The sequence below is a fragment of the Maylandia zebra genome, linkage group LG18 (assembly GCF_041146795.1).
Source record: "Maylandia zebra isolate NMK-2024a linkage group LG18, Mzebra_GT3a, whole genome shotgun sequence".
NCBI lineage: Eukaryota > Metazoa > Chordata > Actinopteri > Cichliformes > Cichlidae > Maylandia > Maylandia zebra.
In genome coordinates, this window is record NC_135184.1 from 7835019 (window position 1) to 7854138 (window position 19120).

The 19120-nt window shown below is 38.1% G+C and overlaps 1 protein-coding gene across 1 annotated transcript; it reads left to right on the forward strand.

The window, feature by feature from the left end:
- Positions 1 to 9696: 9696 nt before the first annotated feature.
- On the forward strand, positions 9697 to 17972 carry LOC101470558 (sodium- and chloride-dependent GABA transporter 3). Its single transcript, XM_076876518.1, has 14 exons — positions 9697 to 9994; positions 10078 to 10212; positions 10343 to 10480; positions 13655 to 13733; positions 13903 to 14035; positions 14122 to 14256; positions 14488 to 14591; positions 14709 to 14833; positions 15012 to 15124; positions 15213 to 15350; positions 15438 to 15540; positions 16038 to 16138; positions 16389 to 16559; positions 17507 to 17972. Exons 1-14 carry the CDS (start codon positions 9841 to 9843, stop codon positions 17639 to 17641), a joined length of 1764 nt encoding a protein of 587 aa, XP_076732633.1. The 5' UTR covers positions 9697 to 9840; the 3' UTR covers positions 17642 to 17972.
- Positions 17973 to 19120: the final 1148 nt, after the last annotated feature.

The window sequence follows — 19120 nt, forward strand, 5'->3', positions numbered from 1 at the left end:
TAAACTGAGTGTTTCAGCTGATCTGAGGCTTTCTGGGAGTTTGTTCCAGATATAAGGAGCATAAAAGCTGAATGCAGCTTCTCCGTGTCTGGTTCTGACTCTGGGAACTGATAAAAGACCGGATCCAGATGACCTGAGGGATCTGGAAGGTTCATACTGGGTCAGGAGGTCATTGATGTATTTTGGTCCTAAACCATTCAGAGCTTTATAGACCAGCATCAGAACTTTAAAGTCTATCCTCTGACGGACAGGCAGCCAGTGTAAGGACCTCAGAGCTGGACTGATGTGGTCCACTTTTTTGGTCTTAGTGAGGACTCGAGCAGCAGAGTTCTGAATGAGCTGTAGTTGTCTGACTGATTTTTTAGGTAGACCTGTAAAGATGCTGTTACAGTAATCAAGCCTACTAAAGATGAATGCATGGACTAGTTTTTCCAGGTCCTGTTGAGACATCAGATCTTTTATCCTTGATATATTCTTGAGGTGATAGTAAGCTGACTTTGTTATTGTCTTAATGTGTTTTTCTAAGTTTAGGTCTGCATCCATCACTACACCCAAATTTCTCGCCTGGTTTGTGGTTTTTAGATGTATAGATTGAAGTTCTCTGGTGACCTGTAATCGTTTTTCTTTGGCGCCAAAGACTATTACCTCAGTTTTGTTTTTGTTTAGCTGGAGAAAATTGTGGCACAACCAGTCATTGATTTCCTCAATGCATTTACCAAGAGCCTGTACAGGGCCTCGGTCTCCTGGTGACATTGTGATATATATTTGTGTGTCATCTGCATAGCTGTGATAGTTTATTTTGTTGTTGTTTATAATCTGTGCCAGTGGGAGCATGTAGATGTTAAACAGAAGGGGTCCCAAGATGGAACCTTGGGGAACTCCACATGTGATACTTGTCTGCTCAGATGTGAAGTTACCTATTGATACAAAGTATTTCCTGTTTTCTAAGTATGTTTTGAACCAGTTTAGTACAGTTCCTGAAAGACCTGTCCAGTTCTCCAGTCGTTTGAGTAATATGTTGTGGTCAACTGTATCAAATGCTGCACTGAGATCCAGTAAAACTAGGACTGACATTTTTCCACTGTCTGTATTCAGACATATGTCATTAAACACTTTGGTCAGAGCGGTTTCAGTGCTGTGGTTCTGTCTAAAACCTGACTGGAAGGTGTCGTAGCAATTATTCTGTTTTAAGAAGTAACTGAGCTGTTGAGAAACTGCTTTTTCAATGATCTTACTTAAAAACGGGAGATTTGAGATCGGCCTGTAGTTGTTCATTTGTGTCTTGTCAAGATTGTCCTTTTTCAGTATAGGTTTGATTACAGCAGTTTTTAGTGATTCTGGAAACACACCTGATAATAAAGAAAAGTTGACGATCTGTAACAGGTCTGACTCTAAAGTCTTTGAGACCTTTTTGAAAAAACTTGTTGGCAGGACATCAAAACAGCAGGAGGAGTTCAGTTGACCTAAGATGTCCTCCAGGTCTTTGCTGTTAATAGGTTGAAACTGTTTCATGGTGTTTAAACAGTTTTTTGGTGGACACAGTACATATCCTGGATCTGCTGTTGATGTACCAATTGCTTGTCTAATTTTTTGGATTTTTTCAGTGAAGAATTTGGCAAAGTCATTGCAGGCCATGGTCGAATGAAGTTCAGCTGCCACTGACACAGGAGGGTTTGTTAGCCTGTCAACTGTAGAAAATAAGACCCGAGCATTATGGCTGTTTTTAGTGATGATGTCAGAGAAGTAGGACCTCCTTGCATTCCTCAGTTGTAAATTATAATTGTGAAGTTTCTCTTTATAAATGTCATAATGAACCTGGAGGTTTGTTTTTCTCCATCTGCGCTCAGCTTTCCTACACTCTCTTTTTTCATTTTTCACCAGTGTGGAGTTTCTCCATAGAGACTTTTTCCTTCCAGAGATAACCTTCACCTTAATGGGAGCAATAGTGTCCATTACATTTAACATGTTAGCATTGAAGCTATTGACGAGCTCATTGACTGACCCTCTGGGCAGGTCAGGTGTTAATGGGAAGACCTGGTTAAAAATTTAACCACTCTTTCTAAATAAAAACATATATTCTTTTTAAATACATTATTTTAAAAGCTTTAATATTCACCACATAAACGTGAAGGCAATTTCTGCAGCTCCAGAGTACAAAATCTAGTGTAATGGCTGGCCTCGCTCTTACTTTTCCCTCCTTTTGGGGTTCTTGATCCCACAATGCATTGTAGTAGTTAAGAAATACAGGAGGATCACCTGTAGGTAACTTATATGGTAAGTTCCTTCTCATTTATACAGTACATTGTACTGTTTTCTGTGCTCGGCAACTGGGAGTTACCAGAGAAACCTTACTAACTTTAAGTTAAAAAAGAAACAGCAATTAGACAAAGGCATCTGGTCGAAAAAAGGAGAACAACAACAATTACATCAATTTATATTGTTTTATCTTTTCAAGAACAGGTCACAGTGTTCATGTAAATAATCGCACTGCCAGAGGAGGGAGACAAAAGCTTTTGCCACAGTTATGAGGCAATTCAAATCTGGTTACAACTGGACGGAAATCCCTTCCCAAGCTAGATTTAAGCACCTGATGAGCAGTATCATGTAGGGAAAGGTGGCTGTGAAATATGCAACTTTCAAAGGAAAACATTAAGACAATATTTTAGTTTCATGTTCATTAGTCTAATCACTGCTGTGTACCACAGCTCTATTTTTTATGGATCTGGAACCTTTCCAGAGGACCTGATGCTTTTTCATAAAATGAAGCAGACATAGCCAGTACAGGTTTTATCAGGATAAATTTGTCATTAACTTTATGTAAAAATCGAAAGAGACGTGGCATTATAATGTAAATGCTATGAATTAAACTATTTTTTTAGATTTTACTATAAAGCTAATTTATTATTGTTGTTTTAAATAAACTTCATGTTTATTGATTAATGTTAAAGTACATGTGGAAGTACTCCCAGAACTCAGTAACAGCAGAGGTGGTGTTGGTGATGGTGGTTTGACAGAAATCAGAAAAGCTGTACAGCTGGCCGATTTGGAGAAGAATTTAAATAGATTTGAGAAAGACTGATAAAACTATACACTTGAGGAATTACAATTTTAGACAATAAGGAAGAGTTGCTAGCTCCACAGTCAGTGTCCCAGAAATTATAGCTTGCCCTACCATGGAGTTTCATTAGACTGCTGGTAATGGATAAACCATGACAACTTCTGGCTTTGTGCAGCTGTTCATTACCGGCAACTGTAGCCAGATCCAAAAATGTGTGCCCTTATTGCTATGCTTCTTTTACTTTACTTTGGCTATGCGTTATTTTTTTTTACACAATAAAACTGTGTACTATTAATTTGAAAACATAACTTTCTTGTACAAAGACTGAGTGTGTGAAGATGGTAAAATAACTAACTATAAGCTTAGTTATTTTACCATCTTAGAGAGTGATTCATTTAAAGCAGAGTTTGTTTCAGAGAAGGCTTTGTCACCCTATGTCAAGGGTCATAGCCAATGATTACATTTTGGAAAATGAAGAAGGAAGAATTATATATATTAAATATTACCATGCACACACCAACCAGGACCCAAGCCCCCGAGGCCCACCAGGAGCCCCTGCATCCCCAAGCCCCCAAGCCTGTCCCAGACCCAACCAGTGGCCAACAGGCTACCTGGCCAGTAACCCACGTCCACCAGCACAGACCCTTCCCAAGCTCTGCTGCCCGCAGCCACCAGGAAAACGCCACCCAAAAGCCACCCAAGCCCCCATCCAGGTCATGAATAAACCTGAGCCCTCAGCTCAGTTTAAAACCTTTGTTTTCAAAATATGATTGTTTCTATAGGTCAAACTTTCTAATGAAAGTGCATGAAAGTGTCAGCAACCTGATCCACAAAGAGGTTGGTCATTCCTAGTGTCCTGTGTGGTTTGAATAAGTTACTCTGAAAAAGATGTGACCTTAAGTTTAATGTTCACACTAAAATCATCGAAGGCCTGAGAGTGATGTGTTCAGAACAGAGTGTATTTTTTTTTCAATCATTTAAGACTACTTAGGAATTCAAATGTTTGTCTTCCAGTATAAACAGGGCATTGCACACTTTTAAAAAGAGTGCACTTCAGTCACCAACAGTAGAGGCTTGGAGAATTTCAACTTCTAGAAATGATGCTGGAAATGCATCATTTCTCCCTTGACACTTGTGAGCCCAAAAAATGTAGATTTACTGACATAATCAGCTGTTCCTCATGTTTCTCAACAAGTGCAGGAAGAAATTGAGATTCTTGTCTGTGAAGGTACTCAGCTTGGAAATAAAAGCGTCTGTGCTTCTTTAGTCCAGATGTTTTTCGTTCTAAGCTCCTTAAATTGAGATTCTTATTAATCCAATTCTCAAGAGAGTGCAGTAGCAGGAATAATATTATGGTTTGATCCAGGATTTGAAGCTGCATCATGACTGCTGCGGTACATATTTCAGGATGTCAGCTCGTTTTGGCAGAGTTGGGACCACATCTGTGAAGGCAAAGAAATAATTCCAAACAGCGTGATTGACCCAGAGCAGCTTCTAGCTGTGTGTAAAATAGTAATGGTTTACTATTTCGCTACATGCCTACTTCTTGCCAGATCTAGAGGTCTGATTGGTGAGATCTCTTTATTGACATGCAAAAATAAGAAAAATCTGACTCTGAAAAAGTAAACGCCATAAATTCGTCCTGCAAAATTGCACAGTCAGTGTTAAAAATGAGTTCAAAAATTTTTTAACTCATTTTTGAACGCACAAAATATTTGAGTGAATTTTAAGTGTCCAGCGTCTAAAGGCTTTAAGTGACCGTGATATTACTCACTAGGCTAAGACTTGTTATTGTCTTTTAGAGACGTCTTGATTACTTCACTGAATGACGTACTATAATCATGTCATATTACCAGGTAACAACCACATATAAAGAATTTTGTTTTGTAGTGTTCCTTCATCTTGTACCTCCTGATTACCAACACCTCTAGATGAATGACTTCTACGTTTACCCTGACTGGGGGTACACACTAGGATGGACCATGAGTCTGTCTTCTGTTCTCTTGGTACCACTATTCGCAGCTGTACAGATGTATTTAACACCAGGCACTTCCAAACAGGTCCGTGCTGAGTCAAGATACTCGTGCTATTTTGCTTAAAACACACTGCACTGATTTATCTGTGTTATTATAATTTAAAAACTTATTCACGAATCGCTAGTCCTTTCCTGTGTTCTAGCGTTTGCACGTACTTTGTTGTCCAACTGAAGAACCAGTGACGTGCATAGAAATATAAGCAGTCAAACAAAATGTTGACATTTGTAAAGCTGAAGACCTTTTTTTTCACCACGTTTTTGTGAATTCATTTTATGATTTAATGAATCATTTTTTTGTGAACTCATATTTCTGTACCTCTTTGAATGTGGTAAGATAAGATGCAAACATAAAATAGTCTCAGCATATTCTCTTGTCATAGCAAACTTGCTTTATACTTCATGCACAGTTTTATTTCGTTTCCAGTGTGTGATTGTGCAAGTATAATCTAAGTGCTTATCAAAATATGCAACAGGCAGTAACAGTTTCTCCTTAACATGTCTTAAGAAGAACACTTACTGAGTTTACTGTCATTGCATGCTCATTAAAATGTACAGATCACAGCTGAAAGGTGTAAAAGTTTATGTGTTGATGCAAGTTCAATCATCCAGGTAAGGAATTCCCAAAACGTCCAGATGAACAGAATCAACTTTTTGGGGTGTAAAGGTTTAGTTTTTGTCTCTAAAACTAAATACTTCAGATTGATTAAACACTTTTTCTTACTAGGAGTCAAGATTCCCCCTGTTATTCAGCAATGATACACTTAATTGCTGAATAACTGTGGTTGGCATAACATCCTCACCTTTTCAGAGAGCCTCCATCTTCTACCTGGTTGATTAGAAACAACTTGTACATTTACGCTGCCTAGGCGTAAGCACTATGATGGCGCAGGACTTTATCCTATGTTCTCTTGGACCGAATGAAGGCAGTTAGACAGATTTGTTTGTATAATAATTTATTTCAGATCTCTCACCGTCTAAGCTCAACGTGGTCCGTTCCTCTCGCTTCACTCCAGCCGTGTCTGTCCTTTATTACCCTGCTGAACATCTGTGGTATGATGACAGAAAATATGATGACTTCCCCCTCCCGTGTTTAATGTTACCTGTAAAGTCACATTAGCTATATCTTTCAATCAATAAACCATTAGATTATTCAGCCAAACGCTGAAAAGAATCCATCTTATGTGCGTATTTTTCTTTTTTCCTTGCTTTGCGCTTTTATTATATGCTGCCAGATCGGATTCTTTTTTAAGCTTTCTTCCTTGCCTTCGTTATGTGTCTTTAAATGCTCTGTCAGAACTAATAAAAACTTTCAACACGAGAACACAGCGGCCCAGCTCTCAACTCCTCCCGAACAGATCCAGTGAGGCGGGGAACAGGGCTGAGCCCCGGGGCTTAGTGGCGGGTTGCTGCAGAACGACGACCTCGGTTCTGGCTTGATTCCGTGAAACGCTGAGTTGAGAACAATTTTGCATGAGCGGATCGAAGGAACTCACCGAAGCGCTCAAATAACTGGTGGGTTTCTCGGAGCTGCTGAACCACGGTGCCTAGGACTTTTCATGTTGCTTGAAATTGCGCATTGACGTAAATGTATTGGGCACGTGGGGTCAATGGGTTGACCAGATCGTTCTGTCATAAGCAATGCTCACGGTTACCCGGAAAGCAGACTCGGACACGTGATGAGTGTATTAAAAGGTTTATTTACAAAGTAACATAGCACGTCTGACTAAATTAGGCTTGCGGAGTGGAACTGCTGCAGGAGAGTAACTGGAGTGGTCTGCGTGAAGAGGGAGAGTTAGAGGGAAGGAATGATATGCGGGATACTGTAAGTCATGAAAAATGTTGCCTTATTTGTATTTAGAGGCAGCACAGGAAAGGGTACTGCGCCCACCGATTCACCTGCTGCATGAGGCAGAACAATCTCAACCTACCCAGTCCCCTAATAACTAGTTTCTAAAACCACCTTAAAAACATTTAGAAAATCAAAAACAGGAAGAAGACAGAAAAAGTACAGAAGTACATCTACAATCCACATCCACAATAGGTTATTGTTTATGTCTCTGCCTGGTTAGGTCACTCTGACAAATATGTGACCTTAAGTTTAATGTTCACACTGAAAGCAGACCTGAGGGCGACTAGTTTAAACATACATATTCAGGCAGAACTGTCTGTTAATTAATAATTTAAAACATTCTAAAGATCAAATGTTGGACTTCCAGCCCAAACACGGGCCACCAAAAGGCATTTAAAAAGAGGAGAGCCTAATTCATCAGCAGTAGACGCTTGGAGTTGAAATCAGGGTCAATACTTCATCACTTAACGAACAGGTGAGAACTTGGATGTTACAAAGTTCAGGAAATTTAATTTTCTTTGTGTGTGTGTGTTTGTGAAAACCAACTTATGTTTAATATTCCACGTGTCTGTATTTATAATAGGTGCCTTTCCTCCCAGCAGCGAATACATCCACAACGCTAATTAATCCTTTCAGAAAAATCTTTACAATGTTCAAAGGTCGCTTGACTGATGTTCATCTTTTTGGGTAATGATAAATAATGATAGAATTAATAATGAAAACACCTTGAAACAGTCTGAAGATATTTTGAGAGTTGTTCAGAGTGAGTTTTGACAACACTAACAAAGGGAAGTGTCACTGCAAATGTTTTTGGTTCATTCACTCTTTCACAAATACCTGTGAACACTCGCGTTTTCTCCGGGTCCGCTCCTTCTTTAAAGCAGTGTTACTTTTGTTGACCAATATTAGTTTTGTCAGCGGCCTTTTTTTCCTGACGAAAACAAGACGACAACTAAATAAAAAATAGAAATGACATGGTTTGGCTCTTCAATTCAACCAGTTTCAGTTTTCACCGTCATCAAGGTCTGCAAGCATTAAAAAAAACATGGTTAGCTTCCTCCTGTAAGTGTCTGTAAGTGGTCGAAAAGTCCGCAAGTCTTGAAAATAGAATCAAATCAGACTTAAAGCCAAACCTTTAATTTCAAAGGACGTAACTGTCTTTTTCGTCTTTGTTTATGTGACATTATTGTTTCAGTTATCTATGTGTATTGTTGTTTGGTTACTGAAAATGCAATTATTTTGAAAGTGCAGGACAAAAAGCTGTGATGAAATTTCACACTTTCGTCAAAGAATAAAAAGGAGATAAACATGTTCTAGATCCAATCAGATTTAATTAAGTTGTGTAGAAAGGCGAGACGAGTTTCGAACCTCCCGAACATCTCCAATCATCGGTTTGCAGGCGATCTTTGCGCAGGATGCTGAAGGATCTAACTGCAGTCTCGGCTGCTGTTTAACGGTTTCAGTTCTCTTCACTGCGAAAACTCCATAAAAAGCAACAAATTTCATGTGTGAATTTTCCACACAAGATATCTGCAAACTGGGGCGGGCTGGGACCAGAGGCGGAGCCAGACATTTGAAACACCTGGGGCTTAGCCCTAAAGGGTAGTATGCATGTGGGATATTTTTTTTTTTTTTTGGGGGGGGGGGGGTTAGAAATGACTGAAAGATTAATAGTCTCTGTTTTCAGTTTTGTTAAAAAAAGAATGGCTTCATATAGGGAAAAATATATATCACATGCAGGACACCTTAAACTAGTTTTTTAATTAAGCAGCAAGGCAGAACAAAGTCGGGGCTGTATCAAGACACGAGGACTAAACCCCAATTCAACCAGACCCAGAACTGATCCGGAATTAAAACAGGACTACAACAGTTCAAAATCAGGACTACTGAGGACTTAACCAAGACAGAACCAGAATCAGAACTAGATGATAGTAGCACTAAAAATCATCATAGACCTGCACTACACTTGTTTTTTTAATTCTACCAAAGTCCACTATTTAGATTGAGAAAAGTTTATATAATTATTTAGCCTTGTTGTATAAACAAGCCTGCATAACTTAATAAATGTAGAATTTGAAAAATAGCAAACCTAAAAAGAAACACTAGGTACGAGATGCATGAGTACCTATGATACGGTGATACTTTTGGTAAACAACCATTTGACTAACATGTGTGTCTCACCTGCTCTTGTTCCATCTCTGTTCTGTCCTCATTCTCCATCTCCCTCTCTGTTCCTCTCTCTCCCTCTTTTGTGCTGACAATCATCAAATATGATGATTGTCAGCACAAACACCTGACCGGGGTCGGGTTTTTTGTCCTAGCCTGGGACAAAAAACCCGACCGGGGTGTTCTGGTAATCCGTCCTGACAAACCATCCTACCCGTTGTTTCTGCGCAACTTTATTTTAAAACCCGATTTTAAAATAAAGTTAAGTTGCAAACCGTCCTACCTTTATGAATATGAGCTAGAAGCATACGCTGATGGGTAAAGTTAAGTGGCAAACCGTCCTAACTATTTAAATTTATGCTGGAATTGTGTGACAGCAGGAATGTGCATCAAGTACATATGGTAGGACGTTTTGCCAACGCAGGAACACATATCTGGTAACTCCGATTATGCAAAACACAGGACTGTTAATATTCCAATATTAACCCTTTCATCACACTTGGCCAAATTACTGTGACCCAAATGACTTACTAAAATCTTGTTTTTGAGATAACTACACAGATTTCGGTCATCGCGCGTAATTGGAGTGCACGCTGCGGAGACTGTTACCGGTCAACTGCCACGTGCATTCCCAAAGCCTTATAATAATTTATATTGTTCATAACTTAATGAAACTACACCAAAACACTTAAAGCTCTCTACTGCACAACAGGCGAAATCCTTCGCCTTGAGATGAACAAAGGAAGAGTAAAGCGAAGTCAGAACACTGCTGGAGACAGAGGACGGTGGGCCAACAAAACAGAATATCTTCTGGTCGTTGCAGGAAATGTGGTGGGTCTGGGCAACGTGTGGAGATTTCCTTATCTCTGCTACAAGAATGGTGGAGGTGAGTTAAAAGGATCATTGCCGAGTAGCATAAAAAAGATCACATTCGATGCTACATAATCATCTTGGTTTGAATATTCTCAGGTGCCTTTCTGGTGCCATATTGTCTCTTAGCTGTGGTGTGTGGGATACCATTGTTCCTAATGGAGACTTCATTAGGTCAGTACACTCAAGAAGGATTTATCACCTGCTGGAGGAAACTGTGTCCACTGGCACAAGGTATATTTGCTCAGTTAAAATATTAAATCAGCAGGGAAAATAAGAAATTATATTTGAAGTTTTAAATGCTCATGTTGTATTAGCTCCACAGATTACAACATTTTAACCATCATTTTTATTTCCATCATAGGAATTGGATATGGAGCTTTCATAATGAAACTTTATGACTTTAGCTACATTTTAATACAAGTCTGGGCTCTCTTCTACCTCGTGTTTTCATTCAGCTCCCAGCTGCCATGGGTCAGCTGTGAGAACACCTGGAATACAGGTAAGGCAACATTCAATCAGCAAAAAAGGCATGATATTAGCAACAGTTTTAGATTTGTAAATATATAAAAGTAAGTTGCAAGAAATGACTGTAATCACAACATAATCCCCCCCGAAATAGATGTGAACACTCATAAGAAAACAGTATAAACACAAAATCAGTCTTTCCATTTTCAGCTTTGTATATTTTTATCTATCATCTTCTTTTATCTATCAGGCTATTACTGTAGTATAGCATAGTATATTACTGTAGTATAGTATATATAGTAGTATATAGCAGTATATAACAGTTTACCTCACATTAATGGTTAAATTGATTGTTTTCCTGTTCCACCTGGAGCATCTCTTCAGGGAAACTAAACTTATTATTCATACAGACATGTATTTTAGTCATAAACAAATTATATTCTTTAACTATAAATATACATCAACTGAATAAACTGAATATATATATATATATATATATATATATATATATATATATATGGATGGATGGATGGATGGATGGATAGATAGATATAGATATACATATATAGATAGAAATAGATATATATATGTTCAGTTTATTCAGTTTAGTTTAGTTAGTTACTGTTGTTACTCTCTTGGAACAACTGTGGCCACATCTGCTTACTACACTAATATTATTCAGTCTGCTGAAGGAAATATATGTAGTTTGTTTTCCACATTCAGACAGCTTTAACACATTCTGGTGCACTCTGTAATAAATATATGGACTTTTTTTTATACCAAATTATGAATATTCATCAACAATTGCCTTCTTCCTGCAATGCAGGGACGTGTTCTGCTTGCACCTTTTCACCTACCCGACTGTCATTTTCTTTATCCAGTTTTGAGCTTACTTCAGTATTTCAAATATCTTCCATTATTAGTAAGGTAAAGTCAATGACATGTCAACTTGATCCACTGCCTTCCAATCTTGTTAAACTTTCCTTCCCCTCTCTTGGCCCACTTATTACTAATGTTGTACACTCCGTCCTTATCTCTGGTTCTGTTCCAGCACTTTTAAAAACTGAAATACTTACTCCAGTGCTGAAAAAATGGTTCAGACACAAACAATTTAAAAATTTAGAATCTGCCTTTCCTTTCCAAAATTATTGAACAGTTGGTTTATTGGTTCATAAACGCCTTACTGGAAATAATTTAAATGAAGAGTTTCAATCTGGTTTATGTTAATTTCCAGTGTAGAAACAGCTCTTGTGAAAGTTACAAATGATCTTTTACCTGTAGGTGATTCCAGACTCATCACTATTCTCATTCTCCTTGATCTTAATGCAGCTTTCGATACAATCTCCCATCATATCCTACTCTATAGATCAGCCTCTATTGGCATCAACAATATGGCACTTGCTTGGTTTCCCTGATACCTCTCCAGTTGTTCACAGTTTGTGCAACTGCATACACAGATCACAATCCAGTTGATTAATTCAGTTTATCTCTGCCTTTCTGCAATAATTTCATTTAATTTCACTGTTATGCAGATGACACCCACCTCTATTTGTATTCCAAACCCACTGCCACTCCCCCACCCACATCTGTTTTTGAATGTTTGTTTGAAATTAATGGTAATAAATCTGAATGTTTTCTTATTGTTACAACATCTACTCTGTCTAAACCTAACAGTTTTTCATTATCTACCGATAATTCCCTTTGCATACCTTCCTGAGTCTGGATTTCATCATTGATAGTACTATCTCCTCCACAGCACCAGTGTTGGGAAGGTTACTTTTGAAATGTATTCCACTACAGATTACAGAATACATGCCCCAAAATGTATTTTGTAACGTATTCCGTTATGTTACTCAATGAGAGTAACGTATTCTGAATACTTTGGATTACTTAATATATTATCATGCTTTTTACAACTAATGAATGTCCTGTTCCTGTGTGATTCATTACTATTACTGAAGGCTACTCGCAGGCTACTCAATAGCAACTAGATTTTTAAATCTTAATATAAAATGAGTAACAGTAGGGTGGACATTAGGTAAGGCTGCACTTTTTGCAGCGATCTCGTATAGAAAACTATTCCGCGCTTATATAAAACAGATCCGCGGCTCCGAACTGTAGTAAAGGGACCTCTGGTTAACACGTCGGTTTCCGTGTCGGGCTCATAGCCGAAAACTAGCTTTACTTTGTTGTCTTGGTCAACTTTGCTGGCGAGAGACAGAGAGAAGCGTTGAAAGGCTGCTCCAGCGGAACTTGTTGTTTCGGAGGAAAACAGGAACACGGTGTACACTCGAGTCTTAATAGCTTACTTACAACTGGGCTCGTCAGGCACTCTTTTTTGGCTGCAGTGGTTATTATTATATTTACATGCTTCCAGCTCCCGTTTCTGCTCGATGACAACTCGTACTTTTCCACTCACCTTTTTTTCCCTCCCTCGCTCATAGATACATAACGTGTACGGCAGTCCATTCTCCCTGCAGCACGGACTACACTGCCCATGAGGCTACATTCTTTAGGGCTATGTCTGTAACACTCTGCTATTGCCTTCATATTAAATCATTTTAAAAAAATATTTCTTCACGTCATTATGAGACTCGAGATTGAGACACGGGCATTTGAGCCTCTTAATGTGTGTTTTGTTTGGGTTTCCACCTGTGTGGAATTACAAAAAATAGAGAGGGCATAGCCTAACATATGAAACAGGAAAAGACTGCCGTGTAATCCCTTTATTTCAACAAAGTAACGGTATTCTAAATACCACCCTTTTAAACGGTAACTGTAACGGAATACAGTTACTCATATTTTGTATTTTAAATACGTAACAGCGGTACATGTATTCCGTTACTCCCCAACACTGCACAGCACATATAAACAATATCACCCAGTCGGCCTACCTTCATCTTCGCAATATTAACTGCTTTCATTTCTCACTTACTCAAACAATACTGCCATACTTGTCAATGCTCTTGTCATATCTCGGCTTGATTACTGTAAATCTCTTCTCTGTGGTTAGAATTCTAGAATTTTTTTATGCTTTTGTTTTGGGGTTTTAGTTGTGTATTTTATTCCCATTTAGTGGTGTGTGTGTGTGTGTGTTTTTAAATTTCTGTACTAATGTAAGGTGACCTTGAGGCTTTTGAAAGGTGCCTATAAATAAAATGTATTACTATTATTGTTGTTATAAGTTACTTATCTCACCCCAATCCAGCTAACTGTCTTGGTCTTTACTCATCTAACGGGACTGCAAATCTAACCAACGCCACCTCTGCTGCAGTCGAGTTCTGGGAGTGAGTTCAATTCACTTATAATTTAAAGAGCTCTCATGAGTAAAATTTGAATTCTGATGCAATCGCTGCAAGTTTCTGTATAAATCCACTAATTACTTTAATTGAACATAACAAATTATAAATTAATTAAAAACATGATTTTTGTTTTTCCTAATTTTCCCTCTCTGAGGCGTCGGATGCTGGGTATGTCTGCAGGTATCGAGGAAATGGGCGGTGTGAGGTGGGAGCTGGCTCTTTGTTTACTGGGCAGCTGGGTGTTCTGTTACTTCAGCATTTGGAAAGGTGTCAGATCTTCTGGAAAGGTCACTGGAAGTATTTTGATAACTTTAAGCTGAACTCTTTTTTTGTATCACAAGATTTTAAATAAACTTATTTTTTTTCTTTTCAGGTAGCCTATTTCACAGCCCCATTTCCCTATGTGATACTCCTAATACTGCTCATTAGAGGGCTCACTTTACCAGGAGCATGGGAAGGAATTTACTTCTACCTGTATCCAGATGTGAACCAGCTGGCTAACCTTGAGGTATATTGCTTACTTAATTTCATGTACACCATCGTGGTTGCCAGCATGACAAACTTGAATAAATACCATTAATTTAAAAATACTGATTTCTACTGTTTTCTTTTTTTGGACTCTGCTGTAGGACCTTTAATTGAGCTAACCAACATATAAATATTCCCATAAAAACCAATTTCAAATAGAATACAGCCTTTTCTGGTACATGCATCTGATATATATATTTTTCTGTTACAGGTCTGGATTGAGGCAGGCTCTCAAATATTCTTCTCCTACAGCCTGACGATGGGGACTCTAAATGTTCTGGGCAGCTACAATGATTACAACAATAACTGTTATAAGTAGGTACAAGTTACATGAATTGTCACCTTTATTGGATTTAAAAATAGGTTTAACTATTATATATCCAATTATATGAAAAAATACAGACTTTATGATTGCTTTACTTTGCCCCCCAGAGACTGCTTTTGGCTGTGTCTGCTGAACAGCGGAACCAGTTTTGTTGCTGGGTTTGTCGTCTTCTCTGTACTGGGATTCATGGCAGAGAAACAGGGTGTAACTGTGGATGCTGTGGCTGAGTCAGGTATAACTTCTTGTGCATATAAAGATTCAGAGTGAAGTCAAGGTTTTAGGCTCTTTCAGCTCTGTTGATGTATTTTGAAGCAAAAGAGTTCTGAAAGCAAGTATTAATTCGAACAAGGTTTTGTATTAATGTTTTATGGTGAGTATAGACTTCGTTCTTGTTTAACTGTGATTCACAGGTCCAGGTCTGGCCTTCATTGCTTACCCTCAGGCTACAGCGATGATGCCTTTGCCACAGTTCTGGACCGTCTGCTTTTTCCTGATGCTCATTCTGCTCAGTGTCGACACACATGTAGGAATGTTGTACTGACTGTTTATTAACTAACAACTGTTCAGTTGAATATAAACCTGAAAACAGTCACTCATAATCCTGTCTCCAGTTTGTGACAGTAGAGAGTGTCATCACCTCCATCAGTGACTTGTTTCCGACATTGTTTCGTGCTCCAGTGAGGCATGAGATCTTTGTCTTTATCTTCTGTTCAGCCTTCTTTCTCATCCATCTGACCATGGTCACCGAGGTAAAAAATAACCAAATAAATGCTTAAAATGCTGGTTGTTTTTCTAAGCTTTGTTAATTATTAAAACACTTTCTCATTCTCCGCCAGGGAGGAATTTACATATTCCAGCTTATTGATTACTACGGTTGCACCAGAGCTTGTCAGGATTGTATGGCTGTTTGTCAGTGTGTGGCTATAGCCTGGATTTTTGGTGAGTATTTGACTACATATAGAAGACATTACCGTAATGAGCAGATGGTCACAGATGGTCAAATGCTGAGTGAGTAGCCAAGTAGAAAAATAGACGTAAAACCCAAATGCAGCACATAATTTATTTGATTTTCAGACAAAATGAGTAAAAGCCACACTGAGCAAAGTAGGATGACATTTTTACTCAGTGTCTTTCTTACTGTTGAATTATAAATACTGAGCTTAACTGAGACGTGTGGCTCCTGTAGAGGTTGCTCTAGGCTTTTTTGTGACCTTCCATGAGTCACCAGTGTGCTCCTGGGGTACTTTTGGTAGGCTGTCCACTCCTGGGAAGGTCCACCACTCTTTCAAGTTTTCTCCATTTCTAAAATTGTCTGCCCCCATGGTTGACTGGAAACCCAAAGCTTTTAAAATGGTGTTAACTGCTTTCCATAAATGGCGCAAAATAAGAAAAGGGTTTATACCATATCTTTACATGAACCTCTGAACTTCCAACAGGTGCTGATCGTTTTTCCAACATTATTCAGGACATGGCAGGACAGAAACCATCTGCCTTCTTTAATCTGTGCTGGAGATACATCATTCCTCTGCTGACACTTGTGAGTCCAAAACATTGATAACGGATGGATAGGTGGTGATACATTTTAACAAGTTGATCACAATTTATGTTTGTTACAGTTTCGAAATTTAACTGCATCAAAGTGAGATGGCAATTATTCACTAGTCTAATCCTCATTACTGATTTTAACGTTGCCATCATCTCTTTCAGTAATTATTGTAATTATGGGATATAACCATGTAAGAACTATGTATCTAAATTTTATTTTGTGATTCACCCAACCTTTCCAGTCTTCCTTCATCTTGTACCTCGTTGATTATCAACACCTCAAGATTAACAACTCGTACGTTTACCCAGACTGGGCATACACACTAGGATGGGCCATGACTCTGTCGTCTGTTCTCATGGTACCACTGTTCGCAGCTGTACAGATGTATTTAACACCAGGCACCTTCAGACAGGTCAGTGCTCAGTGAAGATACTCCTGCTATTTTGCCACACACTGTTAACACCGACCTTTTTCTTCTTCGTTTAGTAGAATCAATACATAACATTTAAAAGAATAAAGCCAGCCAGCTATGGTAATTCACAGGTGTGACACTGCGTGGCTTAGTTCAAAGGCAAGTTCAACAAAACTTGTTAACCCATTAATATTGTTTAATTTTACAAAGCTGACAAATAGGCTCGTCTTTCAGTGATGGTCTTTTGTCCTATTTTTCATGGCTTGAGAATTAGAAAAATGTAAATATTTATCTTCATTATTTCATGTTATGATGGTTCGACCCTCCTCTATCACAAATTAGCACAGGTATGCACTGGGAGTTTATAAAACTGCAATATTTTGTAGAGGTAAAGATGCAGGCTTGATCTTAAAAAAGCATGGCTCTGAAAATCTGGTAACTTTTAGTTGTATGTACAGCTGTACACTATGATTATATGCTAGCAGTTTATTATAGACTTTTAGACAGTTAACTTTATTACTGTTGAATTGAATTGAATTCAGTTTTATTTATATAGTGCCAAATCATAACAACAGTCGCCTCAAGGTGCTTTATATTGTAAGGTAGACCGTACAATAATTCATACAGAGAAAAAACCCAACAATCATATGACCCCCTATGAGCAAGCACTGTGGCGACAGTGGGAAGGAAAAACTCCCTTTTAACAGGAAGAAACCTCTGGCAGACCAGGCTCAGGGAGGGGCGGAGCCATCTGCTGCAACTGGTTCGGGTGAGAGAAGGAAGACAGGATGAAAGACATGCTGTGGAAGAGAGCCAGAAACTCATGACTCACACCTTACATAATCAATCACATAAACCTACCGCAGTCATGGCTGAATGGCTTAATATATAATCACAGCCAAGTTTTCAATGTATTAACTAATCAGTCGTCCTTTTCTGTGTTCCAGCGTTTGCCCATCCTTTGTCGTCCTGCTGAGGAGACAGTGAAGCAGACAGAAAATGAGGGAATGAAACTAAGTCGCGACAACTGTAAAGCTGAAGCCCTTTGCGGGGACCGTGTTTCCAGTTCACTTAAAACTTAAGGTTAAAAACCTTTTCAGCTCTCATGACTTTGTAGTAATCAGCAATGATTTATTAATAAATTCACAATTAAATGAAAACAAACTTTAATGGTTGTTCATTTTGGACATGTCTCAAGTCTTTTGTTTTAGCACACTGTCTATACAAAGAACCAGTTACATACTCATGTTGTTAGCATTTTATAAACTTTGTAAATTAGAAAATTACATTTAAAAGACAGTAAAAATACTGACGATAAGCAAACAGGGTTTCAGTATTGTCTGAAATAACAGCAAATGTTGATGATACCAAAAGTGTAATTAAAGTGAACTAATTAGATTTTCGACAGCAGAGTTAAAGTAGCCTTTGAGCCTCCCATTCGCCAAAGATTTACATGGGAGGCATTTAGATATCTACAGATGTCAGCTAACTAAATGGTTTTAGTTAATTAAAATAACATTGAATGAGTGCACACACAGTTGATTATATTATTAAATGGATGTTTTCAATATACTCTGCACTGTATACTGTAAATATATATGAGAATCATAGTTTTTCACATCTTTATGCAGAGTTTTTTTTTAGTTCTCACTGAGGTTCTGTTGTATGTGATACTGTTAGACAAAGTATTTAGTCAGCAGGTCAGCGATCAAAGTGCTTATCAAACAATGCAGCAGCTATGCCCGTTACTGCCTGGTGTGAGTCTGATCGTGTCACACATCCCCCAGTGTGATTTGATTGGTAAATGAATGAGCTTGCATAGCCAGCCCCTTATTGTACCAGGTGAAGTCTTTGACATCAAGATGAACAGTGGAAGAAGAACAAGGAATCAAAACAAAAGACAGAGGATGGCGGACCAGCAGAAACATATTTAATTTTTGCACAAAATGTTTGTTCTGTTGATGGGAAACAGCTTATTTTTGTACCACGTGTCTCTTTTTCACTAAAGGTGCCGTATGATCTGTTACAGTTACTATAGTTTTGTATTTTCTAATTATTATAATTTTTTATTCTTATTTTGTCTTTATTTTTAATTCGGTTTAATTTCAGTTAGTTTCCAGAGTTTTCTTGTTTAGTTTCTTGATTAAAACTGTTTATTTTTAGTTTATTTTTAGTCGTTTCAGCGATAGTTTTCATCTTTTTAATTATAAACGTGAAGGAGGGCATATGTCAGAGGCGAGATTTAGAAAAACAAAACAACAAACAGTACAGCTACAATAAAAACACAGATTGTTAAAGCAGTTGACTCACAGTCTTGTAGACATCCAGAGTCTCAATAAACCACCGATCCCTCAGGCAAATTGTATTTTTAACCAAACTAACAGAAAAATAAGGATATTTGGCAATATTATATTGTTTTGTTATTTTTATTTTAGTTAACTAAAATGTTGTTTTCACGTTTCACGGTTTCAGTTTAGTTGGCCAGTACACCAAGAAGGATTAGTTACACAATACAAGAAACTGTGTCAACTTTAAAGGTTAGTCTTACGTGACTGAAATGG